Here is a 25,706-nt window from a genome sequence, read left to right on the forward strand (position 1 = left end):
TTATTTCCTCATCCTACCTCCTACTCCTCTTTTATGTCTAATTTTAAGTATCTTTCATCTCCTAATGATAAGGTTGTGTCACAGTCCATATGCAGTTTTTCTTGTCATTTCCTTTCTTTTTGTCATAATTACATAGCTCCTTTCTTTTTGTCATAGGGGTCATAGTTACATAAGTCAGGTAATGAGCACATTTCTTTTTGAACAGTATCACCTCCTCCCTCATTTTCTCCCAGTTTTTTCCCTCCAGAATCCCCACCTCCTCCAAGTTGTACAGTTCATTTCCAAAATAGTGACACTATGTTCCAAATAGAAGTGCCAAATCATTCCTTGCCTTCTTACATACGTGCATTGATTTGATGAGGCATTTATCTTCTAGTATATTTATCTTCTCGTACCATTTCTTGAGAGATATAGTCTTAATTTTCAGAGATTAGATGCACATTTATTAATCTATGTGTGTCCAGTTCCACATTTGTTGGTATCATCAACATTGCATTTGTTGGTATTATCAATGTAGGTAATTAAAGTTTAAAAGTATCTACTCTGTCTCAAATATATCTGCTTTGCTCATGCTGTCTAGGAGCATATGTGCTTTCCAGTTCTATTGTAACTTTACAAAGGGTGATGTTGCCACTGGATGCCACTTATGTGAACCACAGAGAACTACCCCCAAATGACTCCTCTCTCCAGCTATCTCTTATAGCTAGCTGTGTCTCATGAGAACTGGAGAAGACAGGAGACGACCAGGAGGTGGTGAAACAACTCAATGGAATTAGCAAAGTTTTACTAACACTCTGGTGTAGACAAAAGAACAGCAAGACAGAAAGACCAATAAAGGCAAGGCAGTTATTCTGCAGAGATTTCCTCAACTCCAATTTCTATTCTTTCAACTGAGAACAATGGAGGGCATTCAGAAGGGTTGTAATCCTTCTTTAAAGTTTATAGGAGTCTGAGAAAGTAACAGTCAATTTTGTTAATGGGAGAGTGTTGATTAAATATAGGTTAGTTCAGTACTATTGCCAGCTATAAAATACTCTATCCTGTAAGCCTTGACCATTTTTCAAGTGATATTTCACCAATAATTTTTCTGCCACTAGATGCCCTGAGAGGAAAAGATTTCTCTGGTTCGATCAGTTTCAGAAATGTAATTTTGTTATTGTCTCCATATAGAGGTTAGAAATGTGGTTTGGCATGCCACAGCATCTGCAGACATACACAATAACATCTTATCGAACCTGGAATTTTCCAAATTCACTTGACCACCCCAATTTCTTAAGGTAGTAATCATCCTATGCTGAGGCTAGGTACACAGAACTGTTTGCATGCTGTTTATGTGACAGTCTTTACTGAAGTGTTTTGTTTCAGTAATGGTGGAACAGAGAGAAAAGTAATTTGAGCCTCCTTAATGACTTCAATGAGAATTTCATATGTCTAATATAAAAAGGAAATGGTTTCTATGACAACTGTATAGCCTCAGGTGCAGCAGTTGAGATTTGAATTTGATGTACCATAACAATTGTTTTAGAACCAAGGTATAAAACAGTCCTTTCAGTGGTCAGTGTCTAGTTCATATAGACTATTTTTTACGCTCACAAAGTTACTATCTGCAATGGCAAAAAAAAAAGGAAGGATAAGGGAGTAAAAGAGTAAAGGAAGGGATTGGAGGAAAAAGAAATGAAGAAGAAAAGGCAATGAAAGGAAAAAAAACAAACAAAGAACTGAAAGTCCTGGATTAAGATGATCAAATTCCAATGGATTCAGCAAGAACTCCCATTCCGAAACCTTCAATGCTTCCCTTAGATTGTATTCTTTAATACTTAGGGGAATAGTGAAGAAAATAGGTGACATTTAATGTGGCTAGTGCAGCCCACATTCCTTAATCAAGATATCATGAAAGAAGTACAGTGGAGTTCATTCAAATTAATTTATTCTCCAGATGTCCTGATAGTGAGATTCTGCTTAGACAAAATGGTTGGGGTCAGGTTTAGTTCTCTTTGCATTCCCTTGTGTTAAGCTAGTTCCACACAAAGAGTTGAATACAATTCTAAGAAACCTTTCTTACCTTCTTCCTCTTTGCATCCACTTCCTCGGTCTGGGGAAGGGAGATAGAATACTTCTGAGTAATCAGGCTCCTCTTGAAATCCCATTTCAACAGAAAAACTGGCTAGCTTCCTAGCCAAGAATAGAACACCTGCCAGACTGTCTTATCCCAAGGTAATATAAGAAGCACAGATGTCATCGTTCACTGTTTGCTCAACAATATATTTCCACTGCCCACAGTCTGGTCTTGTCTTTTCCATTTCTTCTACTATCTTTCACACAGTTACAAAAAAAAAAAGCCCCTTCACTATTATAATCAAGTCCATCTTAAAATGAAGTAGACATTAGAAAAGGTCATTAGAACATTTTCTTGTACTTTATTTCATGTGACACCAGCCATTTCTGTGTTTTCTATCAGAAAGCTGCACAATGGAAATCCTTTCCCGGCAGATCTGAGACTGTTATTTCTTTGCAGACACCAGTGCCAAGTTACTGTTTGTGAGGAGAGTTAGGGACAAGATGGTGAAAACTTTATGACAAACTCTGTGCATACCTATTATGTATCACAGGATGCAATGAAGGGCACTGTTGTCATGGGATGAGCAAACGTAGTAAACTGACACATGTCTTAGATTTAATATCTACTGTGGTATTTTTAGGAATGTATATTGTCATTAACTGTAGGCACTAAGACGTCCACTTGATCTTGAACATATTTATTTTAGCTAACCCTTATTAGGTATTCTTTGGCCTACATCTCTTTGTTTTACTAAACTGTCTGTAAGTAACAACTCTACTCCACTTCTATGATACCAACCTTGCTTATATTCCTTATATACACAAGATCCTGTCTTTTTGAGTGCCTGCAGTTGTTTTTTTCTTTAACACATCACACATGGGTATTTATATTGTTGGACATGACAGAAAAGACTATCCTAAAGGAACAATATTGAATTATTATTATCCTGCGTCTACTATGGTCATTTATGATAAATATCTTGGTAATTAATAGTAATGCTACAGCAAATATGAGAATTTAGATTTTTCTTTGAGATACAGATTTCCTTTTATTTGAATATATAGCAGAATCAGTAGTAGTAAATTATGTAGTAACTTTATTTTAAGGAAATTATGTAGCAACTCTATTTGAGGAACTACTATATTATCATTCATAATGGGTGGATATTCCCTACGATGAATGACAATTTTTTAAACTTATCATCAGTCTCCAACATCTCCATGAAAAAAGTAAAACTTGGTTGAGAAAAATACAGATCATTGTATTCAGAATGTAAACTTGTTCTGCTTAGCTGATTTCTCAAATATAGGCTTGCTGCCATTTTCGTATTTCTAGTTCTTCCATGAAAATGTTCTTGAAAATACAGATTAGTGTTTTACTTTGTTTGGTTGCTTTTCGGAGAGAGGACAGTAATGAGACACAGAATGACAAATGCTTGCTCTTCGATAGATCTTACCTTATATGATCTTCTGATGGTAACATAGCAGCTATTGTAAGATTTGCACATGTATCACTCAGATTATGTACTTGTAAGGAAGTGGAAATATGTATTTGAGATATAAAAATTGATATTTAAGGATGAATTTATGTAAGACACACAAAAATTTGAAGATATTTCCAAAGAAGGATTTAATAAGTAGCAATTGCTTAAAGGGGGTGACTTGTTGGATGACTCTGAATGAATTAGATATCATTTATTTCAAGAAAATTTAGGATTCAACAAAATATGAAGTAATCTATTTTGAGAATGATTTAAATTGAACATATTTAAATAACACTAACAAAATAAATTTTGCTAGCATATATTCTATTCTATTTTTATACAAATACTTGATTTTAGCTTTCAATATACTTTCTTATCAAGCCAGTGTAAGCAATCATCTTAACTCACCAAAAAATATAAACACAGCTCTTTGTTCCTATAGTAACAACTGAGACACACATGGTACGCTTTCTGGTCATGACTGTCATTGATCCCATGCCTTCCTGCAGTTCTTGATTTCAGAAGATTGCTTCCGTACTTGGATGTCACCCAACTCTGCTCACACGAGTCCATAGTTATACAACAAGTTTTAAAATTGTCAGTTGTCCAGGAACTTGGGAAACAAAATTGATCTAGACATAGAGATTTAGGGGAATGACCTCACCTGCTTTTCTATTTCAGGTGAAACGGATTTCTGAAGATCCTCCTTGCAAATGTCCAAGCAAATTCTGTGTGGAGAGGCTCTCCCAGGGCAGATATCGAGTAGGAGAGAAGATTCTCTTCATTAGGGTAAAGTTGTACTTTTATTTATTATCTTGTTCTTTGTGAGATATTGATTGGGAAAAAGGGCAAAAGAGAGGTGATAAGTAACTAAGCAGGAACTTGAAATGAAGTTAGTAAGTATGAGCACTTAATATACATGATAACATATCACCAAGGGCTAAGTAAAAATAACAATCTTTATTTTTTATACACATACACAAATACATAAATAGACAGAAGATCAAATACAATGTTTTGTATACTTATATCTTTTCTAAGGCACTATACCTACCTCTTGTATGAAGAATGGAAGCAATGTTCTTCCCTGGTCTTGCATACCTAATGCTATGGAAATTGTTTTCAATAAATCTGGTTTATGGTACAAGTGAGAAGAATGAAAGCTCAATATTATAGGAAGGTCAAATAGTAATGGACAAAAACTGATGAGTAAGATTGATTCTATTAATATTTGATTTGCAAATCTTTGTCCATTTCACAATCATACTAAATTAAATCCTTTTAAGTCATAAACAATTTTAGATTGTAATGAGTAGCTTAATCAACTAGCATTTCAGAGCTTTCACACTGAATCAGTTTTGCTAATTATCAAAAGATGTTAGTCTCTCAAAATAAGTTTGGGACTTTTGCAAAGACCAGGAATTACTCCATGAAAAGAAAACAAAAAAGAATCAGCAAACCATACTGTGTGTTTTATATATTCCTAGAAATCTTCACTCAATAAAAGTGTTTTTCTGCCTTACAGCTTAGTCATATCCTGATAAACAAAGTTTAGAATTTGAGGAACTATGCTCTCATCTCATTTGGATAAATTAAAAATATTTTGCTTGTTAATTTATAGACAAGAATGTATTGAATATGTACATTGAATACAATCAAAATTTGTTTTATACTCAAACCTACAGTAGTCTAGTAGAAATTGTGTCTGTGAAAAGTTTTATTAATTTCACATTTAAACAGAAGCTTTTTTCTTTGAAGACTCAGCCACATTTGCCAAAGAAAATGTTTAAATATTTTAAAATCTTTTAAATTAAAAAATCTTATTATTTTAAGTTGGTGTACAAAAAAGTTTCAATTCAACATGTCAGTTTGTGAGTACAATCCAATTCAACCTTAAAATGCAATGTTAATAGTTTTGTATTGTAGCCTAATTTTTTAGGTCTGTTTTTAGTGAACTTTACATTTCCAGGTAATAATTGCTATTCTGTATTTGAAACAAAAGGAATATAGTAACAATATATTAATACTATTTGATTCAGAAAAACAATTCTGTGTAAATGCTCTTAACAGGAAAAGCATTTTGCATTGTTGTTTTGTTTTTTGTTCTTTATTACAAAGTTAATACATGTTATTGTTTTAGCTAAAGTGTCTGCTTCCATTTACCTTACAAAAATACCATGATTTTGAATCTCCATGGATATGTTGAAATTTTACCAGTCTGGCCTTTCTCAGTGATGAATCAGCCTTTATTAGATTATTAGTCATTAGGACCTTGAATTAGCAAGACTTTTATTTGTTTAAACAAATAAAGTTTCTTTTTATGATAGAAATGTTGATCATACATGATTATTAAATTAGTTTTCCTTTCATATAATTTAAATTCTACTATGTGTCAAGAAAAGAAACTATCCATGAACATGTATTCACTGAACTTTGGCTTTCTGCTTGCTTGGTATCTATTTCCAATCTTGTGATTCACAAATCTTCTTCAACTGTCTCTGACAATCCTTAGAGGCATCAGGGTTAAAATTTCACAGGTAGTTCTCATAAACTCTTCAGTGCAAATTCTTTCTAATTTCTCTTGTTTGTTGAACTGCTTAGCGAAACACATCTCATTGATGTACACATGTTTAGCTAGTACTTTTGATTTGTGGCTGGAAATGTAATAGACTATGAAGGGATCATCAAGGGAGTAGAATTAGTATCATCTGGAAATTTGTAAGAAATACAAATTCTTGAGATTCCCACAAAACTGAATTGCATCAGAAATTTCAACATTATGGAGGACCCAGCAATTCATGCACTTTATTTTCTTGATTGTGTGTTTTTGTTTTGTGAGTTTTCTTTTCTGGCACTGGGAAGTAGAAAATCAGGGTGAGTGAATGAATGGTGAACTTGAAGTTCAAACCGGTAACTATGATTACTAAGCTCCTAAATTTATGTTCTTTGCTACCAAATAACATGAATTTCTTTACTTGCAATTTTTTTGAATATTCACTATACTAATTAGTTCTGGAAGGTCTTCAAGACAACTTTTTATTACTTTATATAAATATATACATACACATATACATTTATATGTACATGTGTTTCAGATAGACAGATAGATAGAACTATAAGCATAGTTCCTTTCCTTCAGTTGTTTATTTAGTCATTCCTTCATTCTAGAGAAGTATCTGGGCTAAGAAGTCCTGAAAGCATCTTGAGGGAAAGGTATTTTAAGTAGAAGTGTTTTTTCTTAATGATATGTGTAACAGAATTATATTGAAAAGTGAAAGTTTTCTATATCTTGCTTACTACAGGACTAGTCAATTTGTACTACTTTTTGCCTTCCGGTACTATTTGAAAACAATTATTTTCAATGAAATAACTAGTAACCTTTTATTGGAAAGGAATCTAAAATTTAGGGAGTTATTTATGCTAGATATTTTACCAAGTACATTTTATACATTGTTGGAAAGAATCTTTTCTGTTCTATAACTGAGAAATAGTTTTAACCCTTTTGTTATGGCTAAAAAGTGTCATATACAGTATAAAGTCTCAAGTAGATATGATGATTATAAGTCAAGCTCTGCCTCCAACCATAAGACACACCACTCCAAGCTTCCTAGCATGGTGTATCACTTAGACATAAAAATTTGCTCTCAAGATTTGTTTCCCGGGCTGGGAAGGTGGCTCAGTGGTAGAGCACTTGCCTTGCATGCATGAGGCCCTGAGTTCGATTCCTCAGCACCCCATAAGCAAAAAGGAAAAAGCCGGAAGTGGCACTGTGACTCAAGTGGTAGAGCGCTAGCCTTGAGCTGAAGAGCTGAGAGACAGCTCCCAGGCCTAGAGTTCAGGTCCCACGACTGGACCAAAAAAAAAAAGATTTGTTTCCCTAAAAGCACATGATTTATCACATATTTAAGGCTAAATTATAATAAGGGTATTCCCTGTGAACATTTTTCTTTAAAATATTCAGACTATCATTGCTTAACAGTAGTGCTTACATGAAAAAGAAATCTATTTCCCTGAAAGTATCATGATAGTTAAACATTCGCAACTATTTTTAGGTAGTTGGAGGGTAGGCAATATCCAACAATGTATTATATTGTCTATCTCATTTATGAATCAAAGCTATTTATAACTTTATATAATTTAATATATGCGTTATCTGTCCAAATATCTTTTAATAGCAGTCAGAAGATACTTCTTCCTCAGGGACTCTAGAGTCTTATTGAATCATTACTTGCTAATTTTATTTCTTTTAAAAAATAGATTAATGTATTTCAAGGTATTTTTGCAGTAGATCTCAACATTTGGATAAAACTGCATGAAATTCGATACTAATACTCTTTGTGTTGAAGGGCTTCCCTTCTCCCTCTCCCCCTCCCCCTACACACTGTTTAAGATGTGACTACTTTAGGGCCCCAAAGAAAAGACAAATAATTCAATTTGAGAGTCAGCACGGGGATTTACAATATTTAGAATTATTTTCTTTGTAGTGCTTTTGAATTAAATCATCACAGATCAAAAGAAAGGTCATTCTCTCTGTATGATTTTTTTCTTTATCATAAAAATTCTTCTGACTCGTACCTGTGCAGAAAAAGTCAACTCAATATAACAAAGCAACAAGAGAGGCACTAGAGCCCTGTTTCTATGGTAACAGAACATGGCCCTGTCATCTGGGGTTTGCTCTAAGGGAAGGTCCAAGGATAGTGAGTAATACTACAGTCTTTTCTGCTATTGTGACACATTGATTTACTGTGAGTTAAAAGTATCCAGTTTAAATTCCAAACCTTCCCTGGCAATGAAAAATGGGCTGGGGTGCAAAAATGCAAAGGAGTTTTAAGTAGAAAGAAGATTAAAATCTGTGTGCCACACCTTAGAATCAGACATTACTTAAGAGCAGAATGAAGATTGATGTTGGGGAAAACATAAATTTTCCCTCAATGAATTTGAAAATTTATGAGTGCAGTGATTAAGAATTCAGAATTGGTGTTTTGTGTTTATTGCTAAAAAAAAGTATATAGTTGGGTTTGTTTCTTCTATAAATGAAGAAAGCTCATTCATTTAATTTCTAACCTTGATGTGAGGTTAGCAGGTATTTTTGCATGATGAATATTTCCAAACTCATTCACTTTCTTGTCCAGTTGCCACAAAAGGAGACCAACTCACAAAAAGAGAAATCAATTGCATTTAAATGGTATTTTTGTGCCTTGATTTTCATTCTAGTTTTAAATGAAAAAAAAATTGTTCCCCTATTGAAGATATTTTTATTCACTTGTGTTTTGTCCATGTTCACTGAAGCTAATAAAGGATGTAATGTATACTTTGGTAAAGCACCTCCTAAAAGACCTTGTAAATGTTATTAAATCCTCTTAATTCCTCCTCTCTGAGTAAAGCATTTATCTTGGAGAAATGCAAATAAATAAATGACTCGTCTTTGCTATAAAGAATTTAAGCCAAGGGATGTTTTCTTTCTGAAAGATACCCTTTGAGGTTGAAAAAAATGAAAAAATACAGAAAAAATAAATTCATTCAGATTTACATAAGATGATAGCTTGATATTATATACATTCATACAATTTTTAAAAGCACACATGCACAATTAAATTTGACACTTATTTCAAGAACAGAAAGAATGGGTAGTACAATTAAGCAGGTCTCTATACTCTTAAGGTGCACAATTTATTCTGCTTCTATGACTTAAGAGATAAATCTAGTGTGCAATAAATATGTGAGAGCCCCAAATCAAAAATTATTCTTTCCTGGAATTTGCCAGTATTGGTCATTCAATGAAGGGTACTTTTTTAAATGTGTCTAGCTTCATGATTTTTGTTAAGGTTTCTTATTCACTCCCAACTCAATTAAAAAGGTGAACTGTGCTTTTAAATTGTGCAATAATACTCCAGTGTTTCTGTTCACTTTGAAGAATTTTCTATTGTCACTATGTTGAAGAGAGACTTATGGCATTTTTCTTTTTCACTAGCCACAGATCAAAACTATTTAAACTTATTGAAAATCTCTATTACTTCACTGAGAGCGCACAGTTACTATTATTTGCATTCCCTGTGTATCCATTGCTTAATATCTGTACCATTAGGAAAAATCTTGTTCCATATATGTGTACATTTATATAATGATGTGTTGAATGTGTACCTATCCACCTTTCTGTATATCCATATATGTATGTGTAATAGTTTGTGCACTGAAAATGAATTAGAGAGTTAATTTAGTGCAATAATTTGACATTTTAATCAATTTTAAGAGCAAACTGAAGTTGACCTTTTTTCATTGCTGGAACTTGAAATCTCTAATCAAGAATCCTGTGAGACACATTTTGCATACACATGGACACACATGGACATACATTATCTAGCACTTACTGATGGCATTCTATACATTAGCTGTTGGCGTAAGTGCTTTTCTTAGATTGTTTTACATCATTCTAACAACTTTTTGAGGTAGGCACTAATAATATGCTCATTTTAAGAATAAGAAAACTATTTGTTAGAGCTTCTAGGAAGAGTCAAAGACATTATTTGAAAGTAATATATATTCGTGCAGAGGCCACATTTTATGGGAATTACTTTATTTGTTTGTTTTTCACTTATTTATTTATTTTGGGGACAGTCCTGGGCCTTGAACCCAGAAGCTGAGCAATGTCTTTGTTTGCTCAAGGTGTCCTATCACTTGAGCCATACCTCCACTTCAGGCTTTGAAAATTTTATTGGAGATAAGAATTTCATGGACTTTACTGCCTGGCTGGCCTCCAACTGTGATCTTCGAATCTCAGACTCCTAAGTAGCTAGGATTACAGGTATGAGCCACTAGCAAAGCCCACAGCTTAAATCATATACCATTCCTTCTACTTGTAGATTGTCTTTTGTCTTTTGGCATATCATTTTTTACTGTATTTGTAGTCTTTAAACTTATATTAACAAATTGACACTCATTAAATGTGTAGCTCTTAATTTGCCTCATTCTTTTCTGTATGCTTTATCAAAACATGGAATTTTACAGCCCACTTCCCTACATGGAGTCAGATGGAGAACTTAGGAAATAGTCTTACAGAAGAGCAGCAACCATCAAATATGAAAATAAAATGAAAATGCTGAACAAATGTGAATTTTTAAATATTCAACAAATATTTGTTTACATTGATTGAACATACTTGAAAATTCCACCAGAAGCAAAACTCTTTGTCTAGCAAAATGTTTGAGGCCAAGAAATAGTCTCAGTTTGCTATGTCACAGTTTTCTTCACACTTGGCTTTTGCTCCATTAAGATTAAATTGCCTTAATTTAACTATATACAGAAGAAGATGAAGTTGCCTTCTGTACTTTTTATATGTGTTCATCAAAGGCTCTAAACTGAGCTCATCACCAAGGGCAAATCAAAATTTTTACCACAACTACTACTTCTAGTTCTCTAAAATCAGATGCTTAATAATTTAAAAAATATTTTTCTTAACAGTTTTTAGTATTATAATTTGGTATCAGTGAAGATACTTTTACCTGGTGTTTAAGAGACATTTGCTTATACATTAAAAGTCAATGTGATCAATCATTTACATATGGCATTGTTGTGGAAAATGTCTCCTATAGGGAGTTAACAACTTCCTTGAGATAAATTAGCCACTAAAGGTTTGATTCAGCATAAATCTCTTACATCTGAATTCCATGTTTTAAACTTCCCACAATTAAAATTCCCTTAAAGTCTTCCTTAAACTTAACATAAAGGAAAATGGTTCATTGCTCACATTGTATTGACTATTAACTTTAAATTACAAAGTAGGCATTTCCTAGTGGAATTACAAAGCTTATGAGTTCCCCTTTGCAATTCTTCCAACAAGAATATTTGTTAGTTTTTATGCTCTATTCTGACATAAATGTAAATGTTTTTTTGTAAATGGAGAAAAATGAAATAATTATACATTATATGTGGTGCTCTTGAATTATTGATGAGTCTTCTAGCAGCTGGAGAATAAACCTGTGAAATGTGTCATTATAAATGGCATATACTTCTCCCACGGGGCTCAAGTTACATAAACATCATGTAGCCAGACTCATTAAAAATGTACTTTGCAAATGTGGCCATCTTCAGTTTGAACTCAATAATTTCAAGCTATGTGGCACAACTGTTTCCATTACAGCCTCCATAATAATAAATTAGAACTCATTTATTTAGTGCTTTTTTTTGCACAAAATTAGCAAGTTAAGTTTGGTCATTTTAGATCTGGCCTTGCAATTCCCTCTGAAAATTCAGTTCCTCAGTACAAATTTGTAACCTTATTCTTTCATTCAGCAGGTGCCTTTTTCATGTAGACCACTCAGCCTTCCATTACAGTTCATTGGAATGGTGTTTTCTGACTTTAATCAGTGTTCATTGTAATAATTGATACTTTCCTAACTGTAGTATTAACAAAAATTTTTATAGCATTAAATTGAAGTATGGCTATATATTGTTTTACCATATGGTCTTCCTATTTCCTGCCATCTTGTTAGAAGCAGAAGCATTTAGAAAGAGTTCTTCAAATTTGAGGAACTCTTTATACAGATTTGAGGAGAAAGGTAAACTAGTTGTCCTTATGATATATCATTTAATTTTCAAAAGAGGAAATTACTGACACTACTAAAAAAAGAAAAACCTCAGTAATTGTATTTGCCATGTTTCTTGCTAAAAGAACCCTAGCAAGAAATCACAACAAAGCATTGCTTGTCTCATAACTGCAGCCTTTTGTTTACATACCAGTTTCTCATGTCAGCTTCAATCCCTCAATACCATACAGGCCCACTGTTGCTAATTACAAAAAAGAAAAAGTCCTTTTAGTTAGCTGAGAGTTCTTACAATCCAGTTTATTCTGGAAAAAATAAAGTTTCTTGGATTATACATTCCATGAAAAATATTATCATTTGAGACATCACCATGTAAAATATTTCTTCATTTTCTTGAAATTTTATATAAATCAATCCATCCAATACTTTGTTTCCTTTCTTTTAAATGTCATTTGTCATATTTTTCTTGAAATCCAGCCTTGTAGAATATGAGAGACATAATTGAGTAGATTTTCTGAAGCCTTTTTAAAGGCAGATAAAGATAATTTCAGATTCGTTTTGTAACCTTTGCCAAAGGCATATAATCTCAAGAATCTTAATTCAGTAACACCCACATGAAGGAAACCATTAGTTTGTCATCATATACCAATGTATGAGTCACGACTATGTCATTAAGCTTAGAACTAATTTTCATTAAACATTGTCCTTTGAAGACCTGGGTGTTTAAAAAGGAAGAAAGAATGAAGGAAATGTAAAATGCATCCTGCCTAGCCACCTGGTAGACTAAGCTCTGGTATGCTTTATACCTGCACCAAAAAGTAGCCCCACCACAAGGTACAAGTCACAAAGTTGTTTTCCCACTGTGATGTTCCTCTGTAGTGCTCAATAGATTATGATTTATTGTTACGAGTTATTGAGAAAATACAAGAAATAAATAAGATCCCTGAGTCTGGCTATGGAAGCCTGGCTGGCTTTGCTTGGGAAAAACAGTTTCTCTTAAGAATACCCTTGTTGGGGCTGGGAAGGTGGCTCAGTGGTAGAGTGCTTGCTTTGCATACATGATGCCCTGGGTTTAATTCCTCAGCACCACATAAGCAGAAAATGCTGGAATGGCACTGTGGCTCAAGTGGTAAAGCATTAGCCTTGAGCTGAAGAGCTGAGGGACAGGGCCCAGGCCCAGAGTTCAGGCCCTATGACCCACCAAAAAAGAATACCCTTGTTTCTTGTCTGGTTAGCTGTAGATTGTGGGTGAAATGGTAAGAGGCTTCAGAGTGATTTTCACACATCACTATGAGTGCAGACTTTTGGGCACCAACAATAGGAATAGACGCTCCCTGTTTCTGTAGATCTCTTGAACAAAACATATTAATCTACATCAACTAAAGGAAAGAGAAAGATGAAATAATCCAAGAATGGGATGGACCCTAATAGATACTAAATGAATAAATAAATAAGTTTATATATAATAAATTATTTAAGTAAATTACAGCCTTGATAATAGTCATGGGAATGGAAACATTCTTTTTCCCCTCAAAGGTGATTTTTTGTTATCACCTTGCTTAGAGAATCTAGAACATTTTATTCAGTCCTTTAACAATTCACCTTTCAGCTAAACTATATGTCTCCTTTTAAACTCATGAGATAAGAATGCTGTATAAATGCACTTTTAATTTCAAGAAAAGAAGTGGTAGAGAAAAGATTGCTCATGTGTCAGGCAGTTTCCTGAACAAAATTATGCATATATACTGGTAAAACTTTATTGTATATAAAAAAGGAGACCTAGAGGCTAGCATAGGAGAATATAAAGGATATCATGGAAGTTGGAACAAGATGGCAGGATATTTCTCCAAAGTAGGAAGCTGTACAGTGAAAATAAAGATTTAATTGATATAACAACTTTTCCTAGACTTTACTAGACATCTTATGGACTCTGATACGTTGCTCTTGTGGAACTGAGAGCCCAGACTCCATGTCTGCCTCACAGGTAAAATTATTTCCTTACCTGTATCTTTTGTTTTGGAACAGGAGACCAAAGGACTCCAGGAAAGTGATAATGTTTGTATGGCAAAATGTCAACTTCTGAATAACACAGAGTATAGTTGTCATAGTACGTATGCGTCACTTCTCATTTAAAATGGATCACTATGCTGTAAGCGTTCCTTTACTGCAGAATGGGAAGAGATACAAAAATGCTCATTCTCATCATAGACGAAAAGTTTTCTTTAATCTTGTCACGAAAGGTCACAGTTTGCACTGGTAGCTGGTGTTTCTGTGCCTTTCTGCTATGGAAATGGAGACTCTTTTATGAACTTCATATCTCTTGTTTCAGTAGGGTCTTCATGGTTGTTACTATGTCTCCACAGCCAAAACAAAGCAGACATTTAAGGTAATTACTTAGATAATTAAGGGAAAAAATATCTCTCCTTCACTTTCATTGTGGATCTTTGGCTTCCAATCAGAAGAGGAAAGTTGGGCATTCAAGGATTTTATTTACTTTTCAGTTAGGTGCTAAACAGCTTCTCTATGATTTTCCTGGAATATTAGCTAAAAACCAGACCAAACAAAACAAAACATAATGCAGCCTGAGTTTTATTTGGAGTAAAGCACATTTTTGCCTTTGTCTTAATGTATTTCCCATGCAGCAATACTTATTATTAAAATCTCATAAAGTATAAACCTGCGTTTAACTTCTATATTTAATATTATCTCTGTCACTACTTTGGAATATTTTATATAGTATGCTTTTGGAATAAAATTTAAGCACAGCTCAAATCCAGAATGTTTCCATCTTACTCTCATGGCACAGACTGCCCTTTGTGGTTTAACACATATGGAACCTCATGGAGCCTGGCCAAACTTCTCTTCTCCTGACACCATGCCTAACTGCCAGACATATTAGCAGCATTTTACATAGTTAGCATGTGTGATTTATTACTTGAGAGGGATCAAGCGTGGATAGAACTTAAGTTTGAGATTCTGAGTTTGCCAGTGTACATGAGAATTTAGTGGTTTTCAAATTTTGATCTAGACAAAAAGTAGTGTATTGAGAAACTCTTGTATATTGTATAAAACTACAAAATAATTATTAGGGGACATGCATTTCATAAGCTTTTTATTCTTTGAATAGGTTGAGCATATCCTCAAATTAGGCTATAAGATTCCTAAGATACAGTTGCATGCATTCCTTCATTTGGCAGATATTCCTCTATTCATCCACCAAATATGTGTGTATAGGCCACATAAAAGAGAAATTGGAGCTGGGTGCCAGTGGCTCATGCCTGTAATCCTAGCTACTCAGGAGGCTGAGATCCGAGGATCGTGGTTCAAAGCCAGCCCAGGCAGGAAAGTCTGTGAGACTCCTATGTCCAATAAGCCATTTAGAAAACCGGAATTGGTGCTGTGGCTCAGGTGGTAGAGCAGTAGTCGTGAGCTGAAGAGCTCAGGGACAGTGCCCAGGCCCAGAGTTCAAGCCCCACAACCGAAAAAAAAAAAAAGAGAGAGAAATTGGGAAACCTAAGAGTTTGATATCTGTGTAAGCTCTGGGTTTTGTGTGGTGTGTGTGTATGTGTGTATAGAATGTGTGCATGTGTGTATAAATATTGTACATATTGGTTATATATAATTATTCTGGCAATTGCCTATAATTGAATTGGTTATCTCTGTTTATAGTTGACAAGCAGTTCTAAAATTCCCTCAATGAACCTATTGATATATCATAGAATGTAACAGTGAATGACTAAGTTGGATTGGGAAAACACCAGACTCAACTTTTCTCAGAACCTGTTGAAAGACACTGCCTGAAGGCTTAAGAGGCATGATAACTATTAAATGAACCTGAAACCTCAGTCCGTGGAGCTAATATGACTATGACAACCTTCACCCTTTTCATCACCGAAGCTGATTGAACCACTATTGATGCTAGTGTTCCCTTTCCTTTTCATTCCTAAGGTGTCAGTTGGTCAACCTGACAGGTGTTTCTCATTGTTAATATATATATATACATATATATACATATATGTACATATGTATATATATAAAATGTGTTCTTTCTACTATTCCAATTGCCGCACTTCCTGCTTCTCTTCAAAGTAATACTTTACTTTTTCACAAGTGTCTTTTAAAAGGGCCTGTGTTTTGAACAAGGCAGACAAGAAATGTGGTTATCTGCAATATGGTAGTCACAATTCTTCCTATTTTAGGGAGAGTCATTAAAGACAATTTCTGAAGTTAGCACAATGGCAGTAGATGGTTGGTTGTACATGCGAAGTCTTCAGTGGAACTGCTTGTTTGTTACTTCTTTGGGTGGAAATTTAAATCCCCTTTGGACAAGCTAAATGCTTTATGAGAGTCCTCTTCTCAGCTTTCCCTTTTACCCCTGAGAAGTGGGAGGAAACTTTAACAAGTTTTAGGGCTGGTGTTCCCATCAGATCCTGTGTATTTCATCCTGTCTAAACACAAACATAGCGTTACAACCCCAGCATTATTTCAGTTGAAAAATAGGTATATTAAAATCTAGGGCTGATGGTATGACTTATGCGGCAGAGTGTCTGCATGTCAAGCACAAGGTCCTGAATTTAAACACCAAATGCAGCCAATAAATTGATTTCACTAAAGTTGCTTCAAATCAAGTGCAAGATTTACTTCTTGTATTTTATTTCTCAGAGACCCTGGAATTCACAAAGAAAGATTCCGGGGCTAAATTTTATTAGTTGACACTTTTCTGCTCCTTCAACAATCAAAAGGAACTTGTCAGTGGGGGCAGGCTCTTTCTGGGATATCTGTGAATGCAGGACATTCTGAGAGAAAGCCACACGCTTCCCAGAGAGTGGGATCATAGGTAAACATGGCTTACAAGTCTTTGTCATGCCTTGGAGCTGAGGGATGAGATACCTTTGAGTCTCTTCATACAGTACCTTTTGTCTACAACTCCTGGAGATGGCAGTCTATTGTCTGTTGTCTTACTGCACTCTTTCACTGTTTTCTGGAGGAAATTCAGTGCTTTGCATTTTCTGGAAGCTTTGAAAACTATCTTTATTTCTGTGTATCTTCACCATGTCTTTGCCCAGCTTTCAGTTTTCTCATTTCAAACAGCTTGTCATGGGTGGGATTCACACCCTTGTCATCTTTACTTCTTCTGTCCACAGCTACTCCTCTAATTTTGCGCTCCCCCCATCTTTAATCTTGCCATATCTGTGCAGGATTGGAGTATAGAACACTGCTTGATGTTTATTTGGAATGAAATGTCATTCTCACTCAAGCAACATTCTCCTCTCTAACAGGAAGTTTTTGTTTGTTGTTTATTCTTATTTCCACATCTTAGATAAGTTCTTTTTTACTTGATCAACATTTCAAGACACTACTTCACAGCCAGGCTCCCATAGTAAGTTACAAAAAGGTGAAAAACATATTTACCACCATTTAGATTTCAGTAATTTCTTCATAATGGGAGGCGGCAGCAGTGGGGGATATGTTTACATACTGAAAATATTTGTACTCATCATCTCCTACCTAGACATTCTCAATAGGATCTATGGATGTTCTATTTTCATTTTAGGTGCAAATTTCATATTTATTTATATGTGCATGTCAATTTTGCATGATGAATGGTGACATTTCCACATATACTTCTAATGCATTCTGATAATATCCTATTTTACTCCTATTTACATTGTCTCCTCAGTGATCTCCAGTGTTAACTGTGCTATAACTAATTCTCCAAAATAATGCAATAGTTTTTCAACTTACTAAGTATTGGGGCTACTACAAGAAACTTATCTTTAACAATTTCTCTGGCTTTCCTTAAATAAAGGTTTTCATAACAAGACTTACTTTGATTAAAATGTATTTATTGTGCTGTTGTAAATATGTACATTAAAACAACAACTCTTTTTTTACCGGTAACGAAGTATTTGAACATTTATCTGAGAGACCCAGATAATATATCTTGAGAGAGCACTTAAAAAGAGACTCCGTGCACTGACTTTGTGACCTGATATGTTAGTAGGAAGAACATGGACAATCTCTCAGTAATTTAGAGGTGTACTTTCATTAATCTTTCATTTGATGTATTTCTTGGGAATAGATTTAGGGTTAGCATTTTCAGGAGACTTTTACCTACTATGATGTCTTTCAGTTAATTTTAATTTCAAGAACAAAGAAAGGATATTAGATCTAGGTAGGATAAGGTTTAATAAATAAGTCGATAGTGATCAGAGAAAAAGTAGAACAAGAGTAGAAATGAAGCATAAGTTGTGTGTGTGTGTGTGTGTGTGTGTGTGTGTGTGTGTGTGTGTGTGTGTACAATGAAATGTACAAGAAACCGTGTTGAAAAATGAACTTTACAATTTAGGTGGAGGAGAGGGGAATGCAGTTGTGGAGGTGGAAGGGAAAGGATGGTAGGGGAAAAACAAAGCAGGAGGCAACAATGCTTGATAGGAAATGTACTCATTACCTTGCTCATGTAACTGTAACCCCTCTGTACAGTATTTTTACAGTAAAAAAAACTTATTTAAAAAATTAAAAAAAAAGATCAGGCTAGTGATGAGATACTGGTGTAGAATTGGAGATAAGAGGTACACACATCCAAGCCATGAAGACTGACTTCTATTATGCACAAGTTGGCATTCTTATGACTCAACAAGTAAATTCTAAAGAAGTCTTTAGAATGGGAACAATGCAAGCAGATCACTTCAGACATCACCCTATTTCTACTGCACAGAATGAAATAAAAGATTAGAAACCAGAGCAACTCCATCCAATCAACTGCATCTTGGGTTGAGAGGTGGGTGGGTCAGGAACTGTGGTAGCACATCTCCATATCTGCCTGAAAAGAAAAAAAAATGTAGACACAATGCATATTACCTTTCACTGGTCAGGCTTGAAACGTTATTTTATTTAAAACAGAAACATTAAGTTAACATTTACCCATTGGATAATAGCTGAAATGCAATGTGTTTTCCCCCCCTAACTTTGCTCTGCATCTTCTCTTGACATAGAGTAACTGGCTAGGTTTCAATAGGTCATGATTTCCGTTTGGTAATAAGGGACTTCTTGGGTGAGAATTTTAAACAAAGTAAAATTGGAGGCTAGTCAGAGAAAGTAAAGAAAGAATGGTGGGAAATGATGTTTTTACATTTTATGACTGTAGGTTTAAAATAAAACCTCTGGATAGTGTCAATTGACAAGCCAAATAAATTAAGAATGCCACAGACTAGGACTCCCGTCAACAAGTTTTTTGGGTTGTACTTTATTTTTTTCTCTTAGAAATGAGTTCGTATTCTCCAGATGTCCCTCTTAATCTTAGTTCCAAATTTGCCTGGTAATTTAGGACATGTTGCTTTTCACATAGCAGTACTTATTTTTTTTCTTTATCTGCCCCCACAAAGCTTTATAATGAGACCAAGGCATTTGCATTAAAACAGTTCCTTGGGCCAAAATTTCACCCCCTAGAGTATTATTTGTCCATTTATTTATGTGCTTATTTATTTATTTTAAAGGTCATGTATAGTGGGGCTACAGATAGATACGGAAGGTAATAAGTGCATTGTTACCACCTCCCTCTTTTTCTCCTACTTTCCCTCCTCCACCACTTACAACTTTCTTTACTTGAGTTTATTAGGTTTATACTCAAGAAGTAATGATTCCCAATGTGTGGCTGATTCCACAGGTCTTCCATCTCAAGGTACCAATAACAAATAAACACCTACTGTGTACCTAGCCTTGATTTCATGTTTAGAATAGAGAACAACACAGTCTGTGTTCATATTCTGGAAAAAGGGAAACAAACAATAAACACTCAGCTCAATTATGAAATAGTGAAAGACCTGATATAATTATGTAAAATTTTAACAGGCATGTGGTACTTCTGACAGTTACTTGATCCTCTCCTTTATGTAATAAATTATCATGGCTGTGTTTTCTTTCTTTCTTTTTTTTTTCTTTTTACAGGTCCTGGAGCTTGAACTCTGGACCAGGTGCTGTCCCTATACTTTTGTGCTCAAGGCTAGTGCTCTACCATTTGAACCCCAGCTCTACTTCTGGCTTATTTATTTTTATTTTTATTTTTTTTTTTAGTTTAGTGGAGATAAGAGTCTCATGGACTTCCCTGCGCAGGCTAATTTCAAACCTGATCTTCAGATCTCAGCCTCCTGAGTAGCTGGGGCTATGGGCATAAGCCATTGGCACCAGGCCTTGTGGCTATATTTTAATACTTTATTTATAAGTAAAAGACATTGGCTGTGTCCTGTGGACTATAATTTATTGACTTATGACATAGATCATTAAGTAAGTTTATTTAAGTACCAATGTGAAAGAAACAAGACCTAAATGTTAATATGGAAGAGAGGTATGGCTGTTGTTTGGATGTTAAGAGATTTCCATGGTTAAGATACATCTGTATCACAGTTATTAAAGACCATGTTGCCAATCCCATGTATTTAGGTAAATGTGTGAAAGCTAAGTTACAAATTACAAATTTTAAGAAGCAAGGCAACCCAAGAATGGTACAAGGACTCAGGCTTATCAGTAAGCTTCAGCTTTCTCCAATCTGTATATACATTTCCATGATATTCATCAAATCATGATATTCTCGCTTAGCTGTTCTACTGAGGCACTACAACATTGACTCCTGTCTTTGTATGTGCTGCCGTGAGTAAGTGGATAGTGTTTGTTATGATCTTCTTAGGAGCAGAGCCCCAAGCTGGCATAGAGCATCACATGGAAATAGTAAATTGGAAATGCATGCATGTCTCCTCTGTTCTCTCTCTTGAAGCCATCAAGGTTCAATCATAGGGGCCCCACTTGAACACCTTATTTTCTCCTAACCATCTCACAATGGCCTCAGTGCTAAGCATCACAGTCAGAATATGTTGACATCTGCTTTATAATTTACAAGAGGGGACTGACAGCCAACATGAGTTTTGGAGGGGAAACAAACCATATTAAATCATAGCAAAGAGAAAAGGTAAATGGGAGACTACCATAGAGGATGCTGAAGGTAAAGCCAAAAGAAACGATTGGAATTCGTTTCATAAAATATTATTTTATATGGTCATATGAAATGAACTCCAAGAAAGGGAAATGAGATTTTTCTCAGTTGCTGTTGTTGCTGTTTTTGTTTTCTTTTCCTTTCATCTTGTTTGTTAGTTTGTCTTTGGGAAGGTAGAATATGGGTGAACAAATACAACAGTGGTATTCACTAGATACTATGTGGAAAATGAACTGTTCATCTTGTGAGTGAGGACAGGAGGGAAACACTGGGAGAGAGTGAGGGAAGGAGAGACATGGTTCAAAAAGAAATGTACTCATTATTGATTGATGTAACTGTAACCCTTTTATATATCACCTGTGCCATAACAATAAAATATGAAACATTTGACCTTCTAGCATTTGAGGTTGTTAAAAAGTAAAGGGCTTGAAAAGTAGCATGATACATTGAAATTTAAGTCAGTTACTCTGGTAGAGGTTTGTGTATAGAATTCTATATTGGAATAGAAAGAGACTAAAGTCAGTACTGCCAATCAAAGTTCAATTGCAGTTGTCCACCTGATGTGATTGGTAGCTTAAAATCTTAGCAGAATTCAGTCAGAAAATTAGAATTTCATTGAGCATTACTAATCTGATAATACAAAATTTGAAATGTTTAGAAATCCAAACCTCTTCGAGGATTATGGATCTTATAACTATTAATGTTTGAATCAATTTCATGTGAACATCGCAAATGTAAAACAAAAGGCTCTGAAGTCTGAAACATTCCAACTCCCAAGAAGTTCAGGAGATGGATACTTAGACCATGGCAAATTGAGCAGAGGCATTACAATGTTAGAGAATAGAGGAAAGAGGCAAAGTAGAAACTAGAATCTTGGAAATAAAGATATCTAAATATACATTATTCATTCCACAAAATAAGTCAGTTACAAGGACAGAATTTCTGAGGTCAAGTGAGTCTACCATTTTGCTACATAAACTTGATGAAGTGACTTAAAGTTTCTGTGACTCATCTGTAATGTGAATTATAGTAATATTCATCGTGAGAGGGCATATCGATTATTTGGCAAATTTTTAATACATTCTTCTCAGCTATTGGGAACTGAGTTATAATACGACAAGGACAGCCTTTAAGAGGTACTTTTTCTAGTAGAAGTTGATATATTTTCTTTTTTAAAAATGCCAGTTCTGGAACTTGAACTCAGGGCCTGAGCACTAGCCCTGAACTTCTTTTGCTTAAAGCTAGCACTCTACCCCTTGATCCATAGCACCACTTGCAGCTTTTTCTGTTTATGTGATACTGAAGAATCAAACCCAGGGCCTCATGAATCAAACCCAAGGCCTCATGCATGCTAGGCAAGCACTCTACCACTAAGCCACATTCCCAGGCCCAAAATTGGTATCTTTTCAAGTAAGCAAATATACAAGGTACTTGTACAGGTTCAAATTCGGATCAATGTTGGGAGGGAATATTTGATGTACTATAGAGTAACTGAATTTAGTAGAGGTGAATTGTAATTACCCCTTAGTAACTGGATTTAGAATTTAGCCCTTGACTATTCCTTCATAGTGCCAGCTTGATGGCACTAATCCTCCAGTTCCTTGAGACTCAGGTTGTCCTTTTGGGACAAGGGGTGTTTTCCCTAGCCCTTTCAACAAAGCTCTCAGGGATGCTTTCTGGAGCAGGTGATATTAACGCATAAGAGCTGAGAAGTCTTGAGAAGTTCAGGGAAAACCGTTTATATGTGACAAGAGGAAGAAGCAAGCATGAAGTCAGACTTATCTAGGGAATGATGCAGCAAATGGTTTTAGCTTCTTTTTGAGCAAACCTGGGGAGTAAGACCCATTTTTGAGTATCTACTTACAGTGTTAATATTTAACTCTTAGTCTGTGGGTAGAAATTAGGACCTGTGTGTTTGTGTGTGTGTGTGTGTGTGTGTGTGTGTGTGTGCTTACTTTGCTTCTTTATTCCTATTCATAGACTAATTGTCGATTTTTATGCTTAGAACCTTAGAGAATGCTGAAATGGTATACATGCCTAGTTGATCTATGAAGCATGTTCACATTTCTCAATGTAGGAAACAAGAAGAAAAAGTCCTGGGAAAACACCTTCCGTTGAAGTACATTTATTTGTTTATTTATTTTTGTAAATGAGTAGAATTGGAAATCTGGGAAACAAGCAGTGTTCTGTTGAGAGGGATGACTTGCATATTTGCTGTGTTCAGTTTGTTCTTTTATAAACTGGGGCAAAACAATGACCCCATTCACTGCTATCTTTTTTTTTTCTTCACTTCTGCATTTCAGGCAACTAGGGAATAGTTTGATTCTGTGGGGTGGGTTTAAATTATTTCTCCTCACCCACCAGAAAATTCTGGAAAATAAAAATGAGTCATGACATTTTCTTGTTTATGATCCCATTTATTGCTCTCATTTTGTGTCCTTCCTGCGGGTGAGTGGCTGGGAGACGTTAGAGAAGAGAGAATTTGTTGTCTGGGCTACTGCTAGGCCAGCATCTCTATCTCTGTCTTATCTTTATCAACAAGGCTTTCAGTACCTATCTGTGTCTGTTTCTACTTGTTTTTGTTTCTGTGGTTCACAGCTCTCTACCCTAAGTGTAGGATTTTTCTTTAACTCAATCTGATGCTTACTGCTTCTGGGCTTTTATAAAAACAGCTCCCTTTAAGTAACCCACACTCTCTCAGCTCTTGGCCTAATAATATAGGACTGGGTTTTTGTTTGTTTGTTTGTTTTTAGCTGTCATTTCATTTTCCTGCCCTCCAGCCAACCTTCCTCGGTGAGTTGGGTCACAGTTAGATATGGCTATTTTGGTTGAATGGATTCTCATTTCACTTATGGTGTTTTTTGATGTTGCAATTAGTCTTCCTTACCTTTCTTTCTTAATTATTATCACTGGCCTTCAGGGTGCAGCTTTTATTGGAGTTTCTCTCTACTCTCCCCAGCAATGGACACTTTCTATCCTATTCCCTGGCACAAATAATTATTTTTTCAAATAGATTAAGGTAAAATAAACAGAAGTTGTTTAGTAATAATGTAGAATTGGGGAAAGTTAAGGAACTCTGAAGACAAAGATGACAGGAAGGAATTTCATTAGTTATATCAAAGATTGCATAAGACAAATTCAATGAAGTTGCAGTGAACTGAAGAAGACACAAGTATATTTTTCTTTTTTTTTTTTTTTTTGTCGGTTGGGGAGCTTGAACTCTGGGCCTGGGCGCTGTCCCTCAGCTCAAGGCGAGTGCTTTACCACTTGAGCTACAGCGCCACTTCCGGTTTTCTGGTGGTTTATTAGAGATAGGAGTCTCATGGTCTCTCCTGCCCGGGCTGGCTTTGAACCGCGATCCTTAGATCTCAGCCATCTGAGTAGCTAGGATTACAGGCATGAGCCACCAGTGTCCGGCTATTTTTCTATCAGAGTCTATGGCTAGCTTGATAACGCTGCTCCTCAATTCCTTTTAGACTCAGGTTGTCCTGTTCAATGCTCTGCCCTTGCTAGGGGTGGGGAGAAGGCACATAGAGTGCCAGGCACTGTCTGTCCCAGGCAGAAAGACTGAGGGAAAGACAAACACCATATTTGTCACTTATGAAAACTTCCTGAAGCTGTCATTTGTCTCGTCTGTTTATATCTCATGAACGGTAACTTAAACATACAGGCACATCTCGCTTTATGGGAGTTTGGACGTTTTGTGTTCTGGAGGAAGAGAAGAAAGTTAAGTACTGACTAAGTCCCCTTACTGGAAGGCGAGAATGTGTATCACAGGATTAGGTACTCTGACCCCTGGTCAGGGCAACCAATGATCGTTGGGCCTTGCATTTAAGGCTCTCATCTTACTTGTTTCAGCAAATATGAAAGGAACAGTAGTTAATGATATTGGTGATGCTCATTTGAGTAATGTTTTTTGTTTGGGAGAATGAAGTACAAATGTATGGAGAATTTATATTATAGGGGCTGGGAAGGTGGCTCAGTGGTAGAGTGCTTGCCTTGCATGCATGAGGCCCTGGGTTCGATTCCTCAGCACCACGTAAGCAGAAAAGGTTGGAAGTGGCGCTGTGGCTCAAGTGGTAGAGTACTAGCCTTGAGCTGAAGAGCTGAGGGACAGCGCCCAGGCCCAGAGTTCAGGCCCCACAACCAGCAAAAAAAAAAAAAAAAGAGAGAGAGAATTTATATTATAGAATGCACCTAATGGAGCTCCAGTGGTGCAATTGGTTAGCGCGCGGTACTTATAAGAATGCATCTAAGACAAAGATGATCCTAATATAGAATATGGTATAAATTTATGTTGAAATGTAATAGTTTACAAGCTCAAGATTAAATCCAATCAACCACCCAGGTCTTGAGCTTTCAGTGTAGTAAATATTGAGAAATACACTTAAAATATATTTTAATTTTAATTTAGTAAAGGCATCTGATATTATAACAGCTCTCAAACTAGAGAAATTTCCACTTGAGATCTTGAGAAGCAAATAGCTCAGGCAACAGGTGATAGTCTTAATTGGTAATGAGAAGACTGAGTTGTGTTCATGGCACATGAACTAAGAGATCTTTCTCCTGTCCCACAAGAAGTAGGAACCCAGTGAAGAAACATATGAAGATATTGTTGAGAAATCATGAATCTCCTAT

The 25,706-nt window shown here is 35.4% G+C and overlaps 1 protein-coding gene across 1 annotated transcript in view; it reads left to right on the forward strand.

Moving 5' to 3' along the window:
• Positions 1 to 25,706, forward strand: part of Gas2 (growth arrest-specific 2) — a 110,350-nt gene that overhangs the window by 59,591 nt on the left and 25,053 nt on the right. Inside the window, exon 6 of the mRNA XM_013019605.1 lies at positions 4,224 to 4,331. Coding sequence (XP_012875059.1) covers positions 4,224 to 4,331 — 108 coding nt within the window. The remainder of the gene's footprint in view (positions 1 to 4,223; positions 4,332 to 25,706) is intronic.

Source organism: Dipodomys ordii, unplaced genomic scaffold (assembly GCF_000151885.1).
Source record: "Dipodomys ordii isolate 6190 unplaced genomic scaffold, Dord_2.0 Scaffold46, whole genome shotgun sequence".
NCBI classification, from domain to species: domain Eukaryota; kingdom Metazoa; phylum Chordata; class Mammalia; order Rodentia; family Heteromyidae; genus Dipodomys; species Dipodomys ordii.